The 19826-nt window shown below is 36.4% G+C and overlaps 1 protein-coding gene across 1 annotated transcript in view; it reads right to left on the bottom strand.

The window, feature by feature from the left end:
* Positions 1–4528: 4528 nt before the first annotated feature.
* Positions 4529–19826, bottom strand: part of GFRAL (GDNF family receptor alpha like) — a 63079-nt gene continuing 47781 nt past the window's right edge. Inside the window, 4 exon segments of the mRNA XM_061197455.1 lie at positions 4529–4582; positions 4584–4602; positions 7013–7082; positions 7169–7264. Coding sequence (XP_061053438.1) covers positions 4529–4582; positions 4584–4602; positions 7013–7082; positions 7169–7264 — 239 coding nt within the window.

Here is a 19826-nt window from a genome sequence, read left to right as displayed (position 1 = left end):
TCTACTCTCCTAACAACTTTCAAGTATAAAATATAGTATTGTTAACTACAGTCACCATGCTGTACATTACATGCCTAGAACTTATTCATCTTATAACTGGAAGTTTGTACCCTTTGACCACCATCCCTCCATTTTGTCCAGACTCCAGCCCCTGGGAACCACCACTCTACCCTCTGTTTCTATGAGTTCAGCTTTTTTTAGATTCCACATATCAGTGAGATCATGCAGAGTTTGTCTTTCTCTGACTTATTTCACTTAGCATAATGCCCTCAAGTTCCCTCCGTGTTGTTGCCAATGACAGGATTCTCCTTTTCTTATGGCTTAATAATATTCCTGTGTGTGTGGGTGTGTGGGTGTGTATCTTCTTTATCCATTCATCCATAGATGGACACTTAGGCTGTTTCCATATCTTGGTTACTGTGAATAATGCTGTAATGAACATGGGAGTGTGGATATGTCTTCATGATTCTGGTTTCATATCATTTGGGTATATACCCAGGAGTGGGATTGCTGGATCATATGGTAGATCTATTTTTAATTTTTTAGGAACCTCCATACTGTTCTCCATAGTGGCTGTACCAATTTACATTCCCACCAACAGTGCAGGAGGATTCCCTTTTCTCCACATCGTCACCAACACTCACCTCTTTTCTTTTTGATGATGGCCATTCTCACAAGTCTGAGGTGGTACCACCTTCGATGTTTAATTGTCTTCAGGCTGATAGCTTATGAGATAAGGAGTGTACTTATGTTACTTTATAAGTTATTTCACTTGAAATGCATTTGTGAAAGAGAATGGGATGTGAAATGACTAAAAGCGTTGATCTAAATGTTCTTTTTTTTTTTAAAATTGAACCATCTTTTTCCCTTTATTTATTTATTTATTTTTTATTTATTATTTTATGGCTGTGTTGGGTCTTCGTTTCTGTGCGAGGGCTTTCTCTAGTTGCGGCAGGTGGGGGCCACTCTTCATCGCGGTGCGCGGGCCTCTCACTATCGCGGCCTCTCCTGTTGCCGAGCACAGGCTCCAGACGCGCAGGCTCAGTAATTGTGGCTCACGGGCCTAGTTGCTCCGCGGCATGTGGGATCTTCCCAGACCAGGGCTCGAACCCGTGTCCCCTGCATTTGCAGGCAGATTCTCAACCACTGCGCCACCAGGGAAGCCCTCTAAATGTTCTTATGGGCAGTGCCTCTTTGTTAGCCATTTTACAGTATTCTGCTGCTAACTGATTTCTCCTTTCCTGAGGTTGTTTCCCTCCCATCCTTTATGAAACTTGAAAAAAATTAGAGGAAAGAAAGATGGCAGGAGTGGAGGGAGAAAATACGGAAAAGGATTAATACCTGTGATGAAAGAAATGTACAGTATTTGTAAGACAGCCAGATGAATGTGTAAAATGATGTTTTGTTTTCTTTATTACCTAGCTGTATGCTTGAAATAAGAACTACCATCATGGGTGGAATACACCTTATAATTTGTACAATGAACAATCCTCGTGAATTTCAATACTTCCGCCAACAATGCTGAGCACTCCCCCTCTGCTCACTCCTGATCCTCACTCCTACACCCCCCTCTGCCCGCCCCCAGTTCTAACAAGGTTCAATATAAACAAGAAAGGCTAGATAAATCTTCATGTTCCCATCAACCATTTCGCTCTTCCAAATCCCTCAAAACTGATCTTCAAACATCGGAAGACCTCTACTATTGAGGTATCAGGGGCATTAACAAATTTTGTTTTCCTATTAAACACCTTTAAATTCTACTGTTTTAGTCCAGTTGCTTAATGTTTGCAGAGAATAATTTTGATGGCATGACCCCCAAAGAATAGGTGTCTCTGAAGCTTGCTTTTAGCAGAACATCTATAACTTCTGAATTTCTTCTTTGTGGAAATTTTGTTTCCCAATGTTTTTCTTCATAGCTTGTATCTCACCTTTACCTTCTAAGCATGACCCTTCTGTCCTGATGGTACACTTATTTGGCATCAGGGACCCCTGATGTTCTATTTTATTAATATCTGGAAACATTGTATACTAATACATTGTCTACTAATACTAATCTGGGAAACATTTATTTAACCTTTCTAGTGCAACTGAGGCAGAGGTTCCCAACACAGATGAGTCCTCTGAAGTGCACCTCTGCTTGGATGGCAGTTCCCACAAGAAACCCAGGCAGTAGTGTTTACCTCATCACTTACCGGATCCTGTAACTTGACAGTCAGTAGCACAGACTTCAAGCATTTCCCCTGCCAACGAATGGATGATCTCCATGTTTCTGGAAAAAGATTCACTGGAAGATGAAATGTTCTTGCCTACACAAAGCAACCAATATTGTTTTCTACCAGACGAATTGTGTTCGTTAATGAATAGAAAAAAAATCCTGAATTGGTAGAACTTGAGCTCCTTGACAGCCTGAGAAACACCGTTTTAGGTTTGGGGTCTTTAGTTCCAAAGAGCCCAATGAAAAATAGAACTTAAGCCCAAACTGTTCAGTTTATTTGTTTGAGGTCATGAGAGGCATCATTTAATTTACAAAGGAGATAATCTAGACTTTTGTAGCAGAAACTATTGACTACCTACCTAAGATCCCTCTCCTGTTCATCCTTGCTAAGTAGAACTCTGATTTTACTTGGAAATTCACCCTTTCCTCAGGTGATTCAGGGATTAGACTATCAATTATGGCAATTTGAATTCCTATATTTCCATGTCTTCTTATAAAGTCTGACCTGTGTCAGTCATTCATTGACTATGAAAAGAGTGGAAAAGAAAAATTTGAGTCCTGGAAGGTATCACTGAACTGCTAAGTCAACCGACCCTTGAGATGTTCTGCTTTGGACATCTTGATATAGGAAATATTATGTATTCCTTATCATTTAAGACATTTTATTACAGGTAAAAGCATCTAATTACTAGACATGTAATCTAGGTTGATATAGATGGTACTTCAGAGAAGAATATTTAAAACAGGTATTTCCTGGTTGTTTATGTACAAAAATGACACAATTACAGCTGGGATAAGTGACTGGCAGTAGAGTTTAGGAATTAAGATAAAAGATTCTAAAATCTGCTATATCTGTGTTCAATTACTAATTTTTATATTGACAAGTGTGAGACTTTGAGAAATTGCTTAATCTCTTTAACTATTAGTTATTACTTCACACTCTGTCCCCCCCTTTTCTGCTCAACACAAACATATTTCTAAAAGCAACTCAACTTCGTTCCTCTGTTTTCTAGGGAACAGTTCTTTTCCCAGGCATTAGCAAGCCTGCAATAAATGGCAGTGATTTGGAGATGGAAAGACCTACATTCTTTTCCCATAACTAAGAGAATTAGCAGCCACTGGAATATGGAGAGCTCCTTGAGGGAGCTTTGTGACTCACCAAATTATTCTTCCCTGTTTGAAAAGATAAAGGATGGCTTTTCCATTACTCCAAATAAACATAGCCAAATGTTAACTTCAAATTTGATTTAATGTAGACAATTTGATCTGAAGTATAGTGAAGAGCAATAGATCTGATACCAACAGGTAGAAAATGTTTGACCTTTAATTGTAAATATATCACTAAATGTATGTTCCTGTTCTTGAATATTTGAGTCTCTGTGTCACTACAGATAAAAATAACTCATGTGTGTTCTTAGATATGGGTATAATGTGATTGCAGAGAGTTAAAAAGCACATATGTATCAAAAACTTAACAAACATCTTTTCCACAATTTTCTATTCACAGTTATATTCTGATGTCAAATCAGGCCAAAAGTAACATTATAGTAACAATATAGAAAGTAACAATTATCATGTTACTTTATTATTGCAGAAGTTCATAATAATTAGCATAGGAAAAAAGTAAATTTACAAATGAAATATACCATTGAAATGCACATGGATTTTTTTGGCCAGTGTAGTTGCTTTACATCTTTATGAACATGACATAAAAACATCAAATTAACAAAGAACAGTTCAATAGTATTCAAATTACAAAAATCCAAAGATACCACTTCTGATTTTTAAGACTAATCATCTAATCAAATATATTTAGAAACTTAAAGTTAATACTGATGATGTAGTTGATGATTTGGAAATGGATATACAAATGGCACATATACTGGATAGTTTTATTAGCAGTTTCCTTTTGGCAAGTTAATAGAGATTTATAAAATTGATCAGAAAATACTCTGCTAACTATAAAGTGTTATATTATGATACAACCAATTACTCTTATACGGACTCAAATTTACTATGAAACAAATCACGCAGAGTGTAGCTTAGAATAACACTTTTTTTTGCCTTCAAGGGTAATTCTGTAATTCTATACTAGTGTCCAAAGATACCACTGTAAATTTATACTTGAATATTTTCCTAAGAAAAAACAAATCTAACATCATTCCAATTATTATACCTTACATGAACATACTTAATGATCCAGTATCATTAAATCCATCCTAACATTTTCTTTGTTGACAATGGATAGGATATTCTGTTGACTGGCTACAAAGACTTGCTTTAAAGAAAGTGATTTTTAATGATTCGTGACTCTCAATGAATCATGAGTCCTCCAGGTATTTGGATTGGTGAAGGGTCTCTTGTTTTGACTTGATATTCTGAAGGTTCTACATAAAAGTAAAAGTAAAAGTTAACAATATGCTATTTTAAGGATTTTACAAATGTGTCTGCGCTTATTTTTTGGTTGGATTCTATGCCTGGAGGGGAAGATAATTAAGTTTTTGAATGTAAAGTTCCAAAAGTAGAATATTCTATGGTCTTTCTAAGTATCATGCACTTAACTATGATCTCCAAGTAACCATTTTCGAAAAGAAAAGTAGTCTTTTTTCTCAAATATTTAAACTTTAATCATTGGTTTCGCTGCAAATTTCTTTGAAGATTTAGGGCTGTTTTAATTTAGCATAACATGGAGCAAATGCAAAATCCTTAATCTTTACTGCAGAAGGTATTCACATGGATTAGACTTGACCACCAGGTGAGTGGCAAGCAGCCTGCTTTATGAAGAAGGTATTATTGATCTCCAATGTGAGGTAACACAGGTTTTGTGGTTACTGATACTTCTGTTTTGTTTTGTTCCTTCTTTCCATGATGGCTTTTACTTTTGTCATTTCTTAACCCTGGGTCTGGATCTTTCAGATTACATGTAAGGATCAAATTTAAATTGCATGGAAAATAATTGATAACTAAATGTAATATAATAATAATGGTATAATATAATTATAATATATTACAATGTGATATTATAACTAATAAAAATATTATAATATATAATATGAATGATTTGCTTTTAAATACATATTAGAATCAATTCAAGATTTTTGCCTATAACACTCCCATTGTCATCCAGTAAAGGAATATGTCTTTCTCTGTGGGCAAGAAAGGAGGTGAAATAACAGCTGATATATAGGAAATTTTGAATAGCCATAGGCCTTATCTACCTGGGGCACAACAGTAATCTGTAAAAAAAACAAGGTGGCAGATGTGAACTTTATACATTAAGTGAGTGACTAAAAAATAAAGATTGAAAACCTTTAAGATTCTTGCTAAGCTAGAAAGTTTTTTTGTGCTTCTCTCAAACAATACCTCTGTGATGGAATATCTAGGCAGGCCCAGTAACTGAACCATGCTCGCAAATATTTTAAACCAAATAAAGGAAAGTTTAATAAATTCCAAATGCTATTTTTCCCCCTTGAAACTGACTCTTATTTGTTGGCCTTTAAACTATATCTTGGAACTCAAAGAATATCTTTTCATACAAATACAACTTTTAAGGCCTTGGAGAGAAGCAGTTTGTTTGGTATTGATATTGGTCAGCATTAAATTAAACAGTTAGATGAGCTGGATCCAACAAGGGAATATGTTTAGCTGGGATTACTTTTAAAAATAAGTAAGTTTGAATGTCTGTAGACAGAGCACACACTCATCACGTGCCCAGCTCCTTGGTACCACCATACACCTTCCCCACTAAATCTTGCACTTGATCTGTCTGGTCATCAAAGCCTTGGAGTCTGAGGAACCATATGTGTACAAGCATCATCATGTTTACTGACTCTTCTTCTCTGAGCGTCATGAGATCAGAGAAATGTCCACCACCTCTGCTGCCCTCAGGCCTAATCTTACTGAGAAGTATATTTTATGTGTATGTATATAATATATATGTATATACACACTTAATATATATATTTCTTCATTAACATTTATGATACTCAAATTATACCTCTGTGATGGAATATTTGTATTCCATTTTGTATACAAAAATGTATACATTTGTATCATGAATAAGCAAATGAACAGCATTGATATTTAAATATGAGGGTTTTTTTAAAATTAAAACTAAGCAACTGAACACCACTTTATATCTATTTGTAAGTGTTATATAAGTAGAAGTATTTTAAACCCTAGACATGTAGAAATCTAGAAGTTGATGTATCTCTAACCTGAGGTCTCACATTCACAATGAAGGCAGCCAAGGAAACAGAAGATTTGGAAAGAGTGAATTAACATCAGGCAATAGTAATATGTCTTTCTAAGGTTACCCAGTGAGGCCTCATTACATGTCTCATTTAATAACTACATGATAAAATATGAATAAAGCTCATTAGCATATAAGAAATTAGAGTGAAGAGTAAATTTTCAGTTAAGCATAAAGTGTATGAAGTACACAGCAGGTCCATTATATGAGCTGATTAATCCTGCAAGTGATCTGATTAAGGAATGCAGTAAAGTTCAATCTGGATTTTGTAGGAAAACCAGGGGAATGATTGGGAGCCATTTCATTGGGAGAACAATGCATACGTGCTTATAAAATGCAACATGAAAGAATCCCTGTGATCACATTTACCTTACATATGAAGACAGAGTAACGTTTTCATGTACCCATCCCACATTAAGAATGGTTTCCTAAGTCTTAATGGAGAAGCTTTCCTTCTCAGCCCTGGTAAGCTCTGCCATTGTGAAATGTGCTTTCACAGGTCTGGTCCCTTTCTAGCCCTTCCCTTCTGAGTTGCATCCAGTTACCTCAGTTTGGCCATCACCAAGAGAAGAATTCCACAGATGACTGTCATGCACATGACAGTATAGATGACTTCTAGAAACAAAATATTTTTTTTAATTACTGGATTTTTAGAGAGAACAAATACTAAAAATATTTTAGAGGATGGATTTTTCACTGACCATTGAAGGGGGAATGAAATCCGCTGAGAGTTATTCCCTTTGCATGTTTTCCTTTATGCAATGCAATGCCTTTGACATTATGCAGGGTCAGATAATCTGAAAGAAAATAATGAAAATGAGATGAAAGTATTTAAAAGTCATGCATTATCTTTATCCTGTGGGTTGTAATTTGCTTTGTATTATAAGGCAACAATTTATTTCTATGACATTATCTTAATAAAATATGATAGATTTGGGTGAAACAGGGAGTACTTTTATTCAATTTTAACAGCTTTTTTTTCACCCTTTAATCAAATAATTTCATAATAGAAGTTGTGTGGTTGTTGTTGTTTTTTTTTTCCAAACCATGACTAAGAAAATGATTACATTTTATAAGACAACTCATTGTACCTTACACATAGACTAGGGAAAAAAAAAACACAGTAATTTAAGGCTAACCATTGGGATACAGAAAAAGAGTCCTTCTTTACAAGAGTGATTGTTTGAATGTGCTTTTAACAATATCTCATTTCCCTAAGACCCACAGTATTTATGAATTCTTAAAGTACGTAAAGGAGACTCCCTAAACAAATCACAATATTTGCCTCTACCTAGACACTTCAATATCCGGTTTTGCTATTTCCCCTATTCTGTCTCCCTTTTTTAGCCCCTTCACTTTCTATTGCTTTTACCTATTTTTGCCTTACGGAAGGGATCCTCTTGGCCATTCTGCGGCCCTTGTCTTCTCGACCATGTTTTACTAAACACATTTGCACCCTCAGTTCACAACTCATAAGACAAGAAGATGTAATCCGTAGACTTAACTGATAGATCTATTTTAGGTGACTTTATTGATAACTTTGAAGTGAAATCATCCCTAGTTTTGATTCAAGTCAACACATATATGAATGTCAAGCATACCAATAACACAATAACCAATTTCTTTGATGATAATTGGTTCAGGTGGGTTTTGAGGCTTAAAAAAAGGGGGTGGGGAACAGATAAAGCCTCCACTTGAGAGAGCCTTTGCTGTCTTTTATAGATGTTTCATGCATTTTGAGACCTGGAAGTCTAAGTCTGAGTGGATAGTTTTTTGTAGAAGTGAGTGTATCAAATAGCGGGGTATTGCATCCAATGACACGAGTGACAAGAGGCTCTGAGCAGGAAAGGAGATGAGAAGGTATATTACCAACAGTTCCATTCAGCCTCTCTCCACCCAGGGCTGATGTTGTCAGAAGCCAGCTCCTTGGAAACCAAGGTTTGAGATCTATGTTGAGACTAATTGGTAGAAAGCACAGGAGCCAGACTGTTTCAGATCAGTAATAAAACTCTCAGGGTGGGTCCAGGAGAAGCAGCCCAATACAAGAGCTAGGAAAGTAACTGAGGATTTTGTCATTGAAAATTCATTCTCAAGGAGTCTGACCTCCAACACAGTTAAGACATTTTTAGTTCAAGATTGTTTTAATCCCCAACTCACATATCAGATTATCCTATATTTATAAAAGTCTGACCTTCTTGGGAAGTGAAAAATCAACCTCTTCTGAATGTAAAAGCAATAGAGGTAGAGGCTGTGATTTTTTTTCACTTTTGTGGTTATAAAATAATTCTGTTATTCACTAGAAAGTCAGAATGGAAAAATCGAGCTATTTCAAATAATACCATTTTTATAACAGTGGTCCTTTTTGGGGGAAGAATTAATTTCAATCAAATTAAGCATACAGATTTTTTTTTTAATAAATTTATTTATGGCTGCGTTGGGTCTTCGTTGTTGCGCACGGGCTTTCTCTAGCTGCAGTGAGCTGGGGCTACTCTTTGCTGCAGTGTGCGGGCTTCTCATTGCTGTGGCTTCTCTTGTTGTGGAGCACGGGCTCTAGGGCGCGCGGGCTTCAGTAGTTGTGGCACGTGGGCTCAGTAGTTGTGGGTCGTGGGCTCTAGAGTGCAGGCTCAGTAGTTGTGGTGCACGGGCTCAGTTGCTCCACAGCATGTGGGATCTTCCCGGACCAGGGCTTGAACCCATGTCCCCTGCATTGGCAGGCGGATTCTTAACCACTGCGCCACCAGGGAAGCCCAAGCATACAGACTTTTAGGGAAGTAAGTGATCATAATCAAATCTTATATTTAAATAAATTGGACTATTAAGAATAAATTATTTTGTTTGTTTTTTAATTTTATGGCATTTTGTGACATTTTAGGCAGACTCATGACCTAAATGTAAATGTATATAATGTACACTGGCTGATTATTCAGTACATCTTGCCTAGTTAGGTATTACAATTCATCTTTGTATAAGAAAAAAGGTATGATTTTGATTAATTAGACTATCTTTTAGATATATAACTGCCTAAAGTAATTGTTAAACATTCACCTAGCAAGGCTTAGAAAAAATCGTCTCATTCACTAAATTTCACTCACATGGAACTCATTAACAAAGTTATAATAGATCAATGACAGAAATGCTAGCTAATGATCCCAGTGAAAATTTTAATGTGACTAGCAGTCACTCCACAATCTTAAATATTGCACCCTAGGAGGATACCAAATATCAGTTAGAGAGATTAATGTTACAGAAGGTTTCTTGGCTACTGAAGCCCATTGGAGATTCTTTCCCACCTTTTATAAACAGTGAGATTTACTGTGTTTTATAACCATGAAATTGAAGTCGGCAGAATTAATAACCAACCTCAGTCCCACACCATTTGCTATATTTATAGATAAACACTGTCAGTGACTTGTTTATCTTAACTCCTACCCTAGAGGAATTAAACATTATTATGAACTATATTGTAAAATCCCTGTACATTTGACAGGAAATCAAGATTAATTTCAACCTTACAGTAAGAACAAATTTATATAGTATTCTCCCCAAATGAGCTTCAGAGATGGGATCATTTCTCCTTTTTTCTTCCAAAAGCCTTGTAAAGCAGTGGCTGAGAGCTGATGCAGACCAAACCTCTACTTTGTATAATTTATATGAAGTGGTAAATGCATTGTAAAAAATGTGGTAAATCAGACACAAAGTAATGATTTAAAAATAAATGTCAGAATTCTTGAAACAGAAATTAAACTTAGCACAAACTGAAAATCTGTAAACCTTCAATTAAAATTTAAATAAAGCATAATCTAGAAGAGTCTCATTGGAGGAAAAATTTGATGAAAATGAACATTTTCATAGAACAGTTTTTAAAATATATTTTTGTAGCTGTCTTTTTCTAATGGAAGTATAATTGATTTACAATGTTGTGTTAGTTTCAGGTATACAGCAAAGTGATTCAGTTATATATATATATATATATATATATATATATATATATATATATATATTCTTTTTCAGATTCTTTTCCATTATAGGTTATTAAAAGATATTAAATCGGAGCTGAGCGGATCCGAGAGCTGCGGGCGGGCTCGACGTACCCCACCGCGGGGTGGTGCTCTGACTGCGGCAACCGTTGAAGGGCTGTCTCCGGGGAGGCAGCGAGGCGCCACCGGTCCCTTAAACATCTTCTTCTGAAGTACATTCTACGCTAGGAGGAATGACTGCACTATTTTCCTGAGCTATGGCAGTCAGACCTGGTAGAGGTAACTTCTCTACAGAAACCCCAAACCTGGCAAAGATGGTTCAGATTTTGACAGATTGTCGCTTCATCCCCACCCAATGCTGATAATATCAGCAGAGATACATGAGAAATACATCTACACGTGGAACTGCTCCTACAGAACACCCACTGAACGCTGGCAGAAGACGTCAGACCTCCCAAAAGATGAAAGGCTCTAGGTGCTCCAGCCAGGTATCAGGGCTGTGCCTCTGAGGTGGGAGAGCCAACTTCAGGACACTGGTCCACAAGAGACCTCCCAGCTCCACGTAATACCAAACGGCGAAAATCTCTCAGAGATCTCCATCTCAACATCAAGACCCAGCTTCACTCAACGACCAGCAAGCTACAGTGCTGGACACCCTATGCCAAACAACTAGCAAGACAGGAACACAGCCCCATCCATTAACAGAGAGGCTGCCTAAAATCATAATAAGTCCACAGACACCCCAAAACACACCACCAGACGTGGACGAGCCCACCAGAAAGACAATATCCAGCCTCATCCACCAGAACACAGGCACTAGTTCCCTCCACCAGGAAACCTACAAAACCCACTGAACCAACCTCAGCCACTGGGGGCAGATACCAAAAACAACAGGAACTAGGAACCTGCAGCCTGTGAAAAGGAGACACCAAACACAGTAAGATAAGCAAAATGAGAAGACAGAAAAACACACAGCAGATGAAGGAGCAGGGTCAAAACACACCAGACCTAACAAATGAAGAGGAAATAGGTAGTCTACCTGAAAAAGAATTCAGAATAATGATAGTAAGGATGATCCAAAATCTTGGAAATAGAATAGACAAAATGCAAGAAACATTTAACAAGGACGTAGAAGAACTAAAGAGGAACCAAGCAACGATGAAAAGCACAATAAATGAAATTAAAAATACTCTAGATGGGATCAATAGCAGAATAACTGAGGCAGAAGAACGGATAAGTGACCTGGAAGATAAAATGGTGGAAATAACTACTGCAGAGCAGAATAAAGAAAAAAGAATGAAAAGAACTGAGGACAGTCTCAGAGACCTCTGGGACAACATTAAACGCACCAACATTCGAATTATAGGGGTCCCAGAAGAAGAAGAGAAAAAGAAAGGGACTGAGAAAATATTTGAAGAGATTATAGTTGAAAACTTCCCTAATATGGAAAAGGAAATAGTTAATCAAGTCCTGGAAGCACAGAGAGTCCCATACAGGATAAATCCAAGGAGAAACACACCAAGACACATTAATCAAACTCTCAAAAATTAAATATAAAGAAAACATATTAAAAGCAGCAAGGGAAAAACAACAAATAACACACAAGGGCATCCCCATAAGGTTAACAGCTGATCTTTCAGCAGAAACTCTGTAAGCCAGAAGGGAGTGGCAGGATATACTTAAAGTGATGAAGGAGAAAAACCTACAACCAAGATTACTCTACCCAGCAAGGATCTCATTCAGATTTGATGGAGAAATTAAAACCTTCACAGACAAGCAAAAGCTGAGAGAGTTCAGCACCACCAAACCAGCTTTACAACAAATGCTAAAGGAACTTCTCTAGGCAAGAAACACAAGAGAAGGAAAACACCTACAATAACAAACCCAAAACATTTAAGAAAATGGGAATAGGAACATACGTATCGATAATTACCTTAAATGTAAATGGATTAAATGCTCCCACCAAAAGACACAGACTGGCTGAATGGATACAAAAACAAGACCCATATATATGCTGTCTACAAGAGACCCACTTCAGACCTAGAGACACATACAGACTGAAAGTGAGGGGATGGAAAAAGATATTCCATGCAAATGGAAATCAAAAGAAACCTGGAGTAGCAATTCTCATATCAGACAAAATAGACTTTAAAATAAAGATTATTACAAGAGACAAAGAAGGACACTATATAATGATCAAGGGATCGATCCAAGAGGAAGGTATAACAATTGTAAATATTTATGCACCCAACATAGGAGCACCTCAATACATAAGGCAAATACTAACAGCCATAAAAGGGGAAATCGACAGTAACACAATCATAGTAGGGGACTTTAACACCCCACTTTCACCAATGGACAGATCATCCAAAATGAAAATAAATAAGGAAACACAAGCTTTAAATGATACATTAAACAAGATGGACTTAATTGATATTTATAGGACATTCCACCCAAAAACAACAGAATACACATTTTTCTCAAGTGCTCATGGAACATTCTCCAGGATAGATCATATCTTGGGTCACAAATCAAGCCTTGGTAAATTTTAAAAAATTGAAATCGTATCAAGTATCTTTTCCGACCACAACGCTATGAGACTAGATATCAGTTACAGGAAAAGATCTGTAAAAAATACAAACACATGGAGACTACACAATACACTACTTAATAACCAAGTGATCACTGAAGAAATCAAAGGGGAAATCAAAAAATACCTAGAAACAAATGACAATGGAGACACGACGATCCAAAACCTATGGGATGCAGCAAAAGCAGTTCTAAGAGGGAAGTTTATAGCAATACAAGCCTACCTCAAGAAACAGGAAAGATCTCGAATAAACAACCTAACCTTGCACCTAAAGCAATTAGAAAAGGAAGAACAAAAAAACCCCAAAGCTAGCAGAAGGAAAGAAATCATAAAGATCAGATCAGAAATAAATGAAAAAGAAATGAAGGAAACAATAGCAAAAATCAATGAAACTAAAAGCTGGTTCTTTGAGAAGATAAACAAAATTGATAAACCATTAGCCAGACTCATCAAGAGAAAAAGGGAGAAGACTCAAATTAATAGAATTAGAAATGAAAAAGGAGAAGTAACCACTGACACTGCAGAAATACAAACGATCATGAGAGATTACTACAAGCAACTCTATGCCAATAAAATGGACAACCTGGAAGAAATGGACAGATTCTTAGAAATGCACAACCTGCCAAGACTGAACCAGGAAGAAATAGAAAATATGAACAGACCAATCACAAGCACTGAAATTGAAACTGTGATTAAAAATCTTCCAACACACAAAAGCCCAGGACCAGATGGCTTCACAGGCGAATTCTATCAAACATTTAGAGAAGAGCTAACACCTATCCTTCTCAAACTCTTCCAAAATATTGCAGAGGGAGGAACACTCCCCAACTCATTCTACGAGGCCACCATCACCCTGATACCAAAACCAGACAAAGATGTCACAAAGAAAGAAAACTACAGGCCAATATCACTGATGAACATAGATGCAAAAATCCTCAACAAAATACTAGCAAACAGAATCCAACAGCACATTAAAAGGATTATACACCATGATCAAGTGGGGTTTATTCCAGGAATGCAAGGATTCTTCAATATTCGCAAATCAATCAACGTGATACATCATATTAACAAATTGAAGGAGAAAAACCATATGATCATCTCAATAGATGCAGAGAAAGCTTTCGACAAAATTCAACACCCATTTATGATAAAAGTCCTGCAGAATGTAGGCATAGAGGGAACTTTCCTCAACATAATAAAGGCCGTATATGACAAACCCACAGCCAACATTGTCCTCAATGGTGAAAAACTGAAACCATTTCCACTAAGATCAGGAACAAGACAAGGTTGCCCACTCTCACCACTATTATTCAACATAGTTTTGGAAGTGTTAGCCACAGCAATCAGAGAAGAAAAAGAAATAAAAGGAATCCAAATCGGAAAAGAAGAAGTAAAGCTGTCACTGTTTGCACATGACATGATACTATACATAGAGAATCCTAAAGATGCTACCAGAAAACTACTAGAGCTAATCAATGAATTTGGTAAAGTAGCAGGATACAAAATTAATGCACAGAAATCTCTTGCATTTCTATACACTAATGATGAAAAATCTGAAAGTGAAATTAAGAAAACACTCCCGTTTACCATTGCAACAAAAAGAATAAAATATCTAGGAATAAACCTACCTAAGGAGACAAAAGACCTGTATGCAGAAAATTATAGGACACTGATGAAAGAAATTAAAGATGATACAAATAGATGGAGAGATATACCATGTTCTTGGATTGGAAGAATCAACATTGTGAAAATGACTCTGCTACCCAAAGCAATCTACAGATTCAATGCAATCCCTATCAAACTACCACTGGCATTTTTCACAGAACTAGAACAAAAAATTTCACAATTTGTATGGAAACACAAAAGACCCCGAATAGCCAAAGCAATCTTGAGAACGAAAAATGGAGCTGGAGGAATCAGGCTCCCTGACTTCAGACTATATTACAAAGCTACAGTAATCAAGACAGTTTGGTACTGGCACAAAAACAGAAATATAGATCAATGGAACAGGATAGAAAGCCCAGAGATAAGCCCACGCACATATGGTCACCTTATCTTTGATAAAGGAGGCAAACATATACAGTGGAGAAAAGACAGCCTCTTCAATAAGTGGTGCTGGGAAAATTGGACAGGTACATGTAAAAGTATGAAATTAGAACACTCCCTGACACCATACACAAAAATAAACTCAAAATGGATTAAAGACCTAAGTGTAAGGCCAGACACTATCAAACTCTTAGAGGAAAACATAGGCAGAACACTCTATGACATAAATCACAGCAAGATCCTTTTTGACCCAGGTCCTAGAGAAATGGAAATAAAAACACAAATAAACAAATGGGACCTAATGAAACTGAAAAGCTTTTGCACAGCAAAGGAAACCATAAACAAGACCAAAAGACAACCCTCAGAATGGGAGAAAATATTTGCAAATGAAGCAACTGACAAAGGATGAATCTCCAAGATTTACAAGCAGCTCATGCAGCTCAATAACAAAAAAACAAACAACCCAATCCAAAAATGGGCAGAAGACCTAAATAGACATTTCTCCAAAGAAGATATACAGATTGCCAACAGACACATGAAAGAATGCTCAACATCATTAATCATTAGAGAAATGCAAATCAAAACTACAATGAGGTATCATCTCACACCGGTCAGAATGGCCATCATCCAAAAATCTAGAAACAATAAATGCTGGAGAGGGTGTGGAGAAAAGGGAACACTCTTGCACTGTTGGTGGGAATGTAAATTGATACAGCCACTATGGAGAACAGTATGGAGGTTCCTTAAAAAACTACAAATAGAACTACCATACGACCCAGCAATCCCACTACTGGGCATATACCCTGAGAAAACCATAATTCAGAAAGAGTCATGTACCAAAATATTCATTGCAGCTCTGTTTACAATAGCCAGGACATGGAAGCAACCTAGGTGTCCATCATCAGATGAATGGATAAAGAAGATGTGGCACATATATACAATGGAATATTACTCAGCCATAAAAAGAAATGAAATGGAGGTGTTTGTAATGAGGTGGATGGAGTTAGAGTCTGTCATACAGAGTGAAGTAAGTCAGAAAGAGAAAAAGAAATACAGTATGCTAACACATATATATGGAATCTAAGGAAAAAAAAAAAAAAAAGTCATGAAGAACCTAGTGGCAAGATGGGAATAAAGACACAGACCTACTAGAGAATGGACTTGAGGATATGGGGAGGGGGAGGGGTGAGATGTGACAGGGTGAGAGAGTGTCATGGACATATATACACTACCAAATGTAAAATAGATAGCTAGTGGGAAGCAGCCGCATAGCACAGGGAGATCAGCTCGGTGCTTTGTGACCACCTAGAGCAGTGGGATAGGGAGGGTGGGAGGGAGGGAGATGCAAGAGGGAAGAGATATGGGAACATATGTATATGTATAACTGATTCACTTTGTTATAAAGCAGAAGCTAACACACCATTGTAAAGCAATTATACTTCAATAAAGATTTAAAAAAGAAAAAAAAAAAAAGATATTAAATCTAGTTCCCTGTGCTATACAGTAGGTCCTTGTTGGTTATCTATTTTATATATAGTAGTGTGTATATGTTAATTCCAAAATCCTAATTTATCCCCATTAATGCATCTCATGGCATAGTTAAAATTCTATTGTTTTCTTTAGAAGTTTAAATAAAAGAGCACCAATACCATGGCAACATCTTAGTGAGAATGAAAATTCAAGGATGATCTTCTTGGGTATCCCAGGGTCGGTTTTATTTATAATTTGGTCAATATTGTCTCATCTGAAGGTATGTAAATTAGAAGTGAGTTTTGAATTGTTTCACCTTATGATCAGGATTGAGATTCCATGTATCATGGACTCTTTTGATCATCAGTGTATGAAAATGTCCTGCTGATGTGGATCTAAGGAGCATTGCTGCTGGGAAGAGGGGAAAATATATCAGCAGCTACAAGTTTGAAAAACCAATACTTTAGTAATATGATAAATCAAGGTGTAAACACCTAACATGGATATAACATCATTGCTACTAAAATGTATGCAGTAAAAACAAAACCAACTAAATAATATGCTTTCCCTAAACAGTCATAGCATGCATCAATGAGGCATATTCTTTTATTTAGTTCACAAACTTCAAAGAAGATAAAAGCATGTCTTAGGTTTATTTTCTTCCACTGTGGCTAAACACACTGTGGTTGCCAGGGGATGGGGGGAAGCAGAAATTTAGGAGTTATTAGTCAACGGGTATAAAGTTTCAGTGATGCAAGATGAATGAGTCTAGGAATCTACTGTACACCATAGTGCCTATCATTAACAGTACTGAATCGTATGCTTACAATTTTTCTGAGAAGGTAGATCTTAGGTTAAGTGCTCAAATTATTACCAAATGCAAGTTCGTGTGCCCAACACACAGTGAACCCAAACAAACTGAAATGTTGGAGTTTGGAGCATAGAAAGGTTTATTGCAGGGCCCAGCAAGGAAAACTGGTGGCTCGTACTCAAATTACCCTGAACTCCCTGCAGGGTTCCGGAAAAGCATTTTAAAGGCCAGGTGAGGGGAGGGGTTGCAGGGTATGTGATCAGCTCATGCACAATTCTCTGACTGGTTGATATTGAGGTAACTGGGCAGTTAACATTATCAATCCTTAGGCATCAGAAGTTTCAGACTACATGCTCATGATCATCAAGTAGTTAATTTCTTCCATTTGGTGGTGGTTTAAGCATCTGAAAAACTCAGGAAATATGCATCAGATGCTAGGAGCTAAAGCAGAGGGTATGGGGGAGGGGTCTGTCCCAGGAAAACCCCATAGGGTCCTGATCATTTACATTATCACACAAAATAGTAATAGAGGATGGCAGGGAATCTTTGGAGGTGATGGATATGCTTATGGTATAGATTGTGGTGATGGTTTCATGGTGTATACTTATCTTCAAACTCATCAAGTTGTATGCATTAAATATGTACAGCTTTCTGTATATCAAAACCAAAACCAAAACAAAACCAAAAAGCATATAAATGAATAAGTATACCTTCAAGAATATTTGCTTAGATCTTTTGTCATGAGCCAAAAGCTCAGTGTTAGTAAATGACTGCAATGACAAGCCTGGTAACCACTCTTTTATCTGTGGTTGAATGACAGTGGTGTTCACATGTCTAATGGATTTGCTTGGTGATTATGGTGAGTTTCAACTGCACTACTAAAATATTACAAATGTTCTATGTTTTTCTTAATAGTTTCTGCAAATAATGAAATAGTCACCGAGATGGCAATTGGAATGCAAATTATACTATTTCTGAAAACTAACACTAGATTTGATCAATATAGTATTATTGTTTTAGAAGGTCATGTTTTAAATCTTGAAAGTAAGAAAAAAATCTGTCATCTGTAGTTTTGGGCTCATACAAAATAGATCTAAAGATATAGATCAAAAATAGGAATATAATATTTGTGGTTAGGGTATATATCTGTAAATACACAAGTGTGTATGTAGGGTAGAATTACAAAATTGGATGGGACTTCTTAGATTATTTTAGTCAAAATTTCAGTGCAGTGATCCATTCTGCCTCATTCTGGACTGTCATCACCATTCCAGGAATGAGCCGCTTAATACTTTTTACCCTTCTATTACTATTGATGGTCAGTTCTAATTAAAATAGGAAGTAGCTTTCTAGGCTGTTCTTTTATCAACTCAAGATGATAAATCTACTTTCCTTTGTTGGTATCACTGCCTACCTCTCTGGCTGCTACATGTATATGTGTGTTTGTGGGGAGAGAGAGAGAGAGAGATCTCACTGTCACTAGACCACACAGAGCAATTCTTTCCAAACATTAATATGAATCTTCTGTTTATCTTAAAATGGCAATTTTGATTCAGTAGGTCTGGGATAATGCAGAGATGCTGAATCTCTTAAAGCTTCCTAGGTGATGATGATGATGCTGGCAGAATATATATATTCATATATCTGTATACAGAATGGCAGAGAGAGATGCATGTATGTACTCATGTAACATACAAAATGCTTTACTTCCATGTATATGGTGCTTAATACTTTACAAGGCACTTTGACAAACACTGTTTAAATTTTATAACAACTAGCCACATAGGAATTATTAGCTCAACTTAAAGAAACTCAGACTCAGAATAGCTGTCTTGTCCAAGATCACAGAGTTGATAAATAGTGAAGATGTAATTTGTAGCAAAATTTTCTACCAAATATATATTTTAAAAAACGTCGTGGAGACCACAAAAGCATGTAAAACATTTTCAGCTTTTTCTAATGTGGCAGCCACATGGATTAGGAAATAGATTTGAAAAATAATAGGGACCAGTTGAATTTGATAGTGTTGTACAATAAGAAGCATTTAGTAGTATTATCTGATCACAAATATCCATGATTATATATATAATATACATATATATAATTTTCTGTTGATGAAAATCACAATAGAAGACATAAAATCTAATAACTAAAGCATCTGAAATGCCTCACGTATACCTGTAGGATTTTTCAACTTGCACACACCTCTGAAATATGTTTATCGTTTTCTATTTCAAATCAAATAAATCAACCACTTTAACTTAGACATTTAACAGAAACATTAAAAAAAATGCATGCCGTAATTTTCAAGGTGATATCTTAGACTATGATATCAATATGAGTATTTTCTGTTTTTACAGACGTAGAGTTAGGACCATATGTAAAGCTTTCCAGAGTATTCACCAGACAAAGTGCATACAAAGAATAATACACAAAAGAGGAGTGTAACTATTTTTTTTGTTGTT

Source organism: Eubalaena glacialis, chromosome 7, assembly GCF_028564815.1.
Source record: "Eubalaena glacialis isolate mEubGla1 chromosome 7, mEubGla1.1.hap2.+ XY, whole genome shotgun sequence".
Lineage (NCBI taxonomy): Eukaryota > Metazoa > Chordata > Mammalia > Artiodactyla > Balaenidae > Eubalaena > Eubalaena glacialis.
This window is presented reverse-complemented; position numbering and strand designations above follow the sequence as displayed.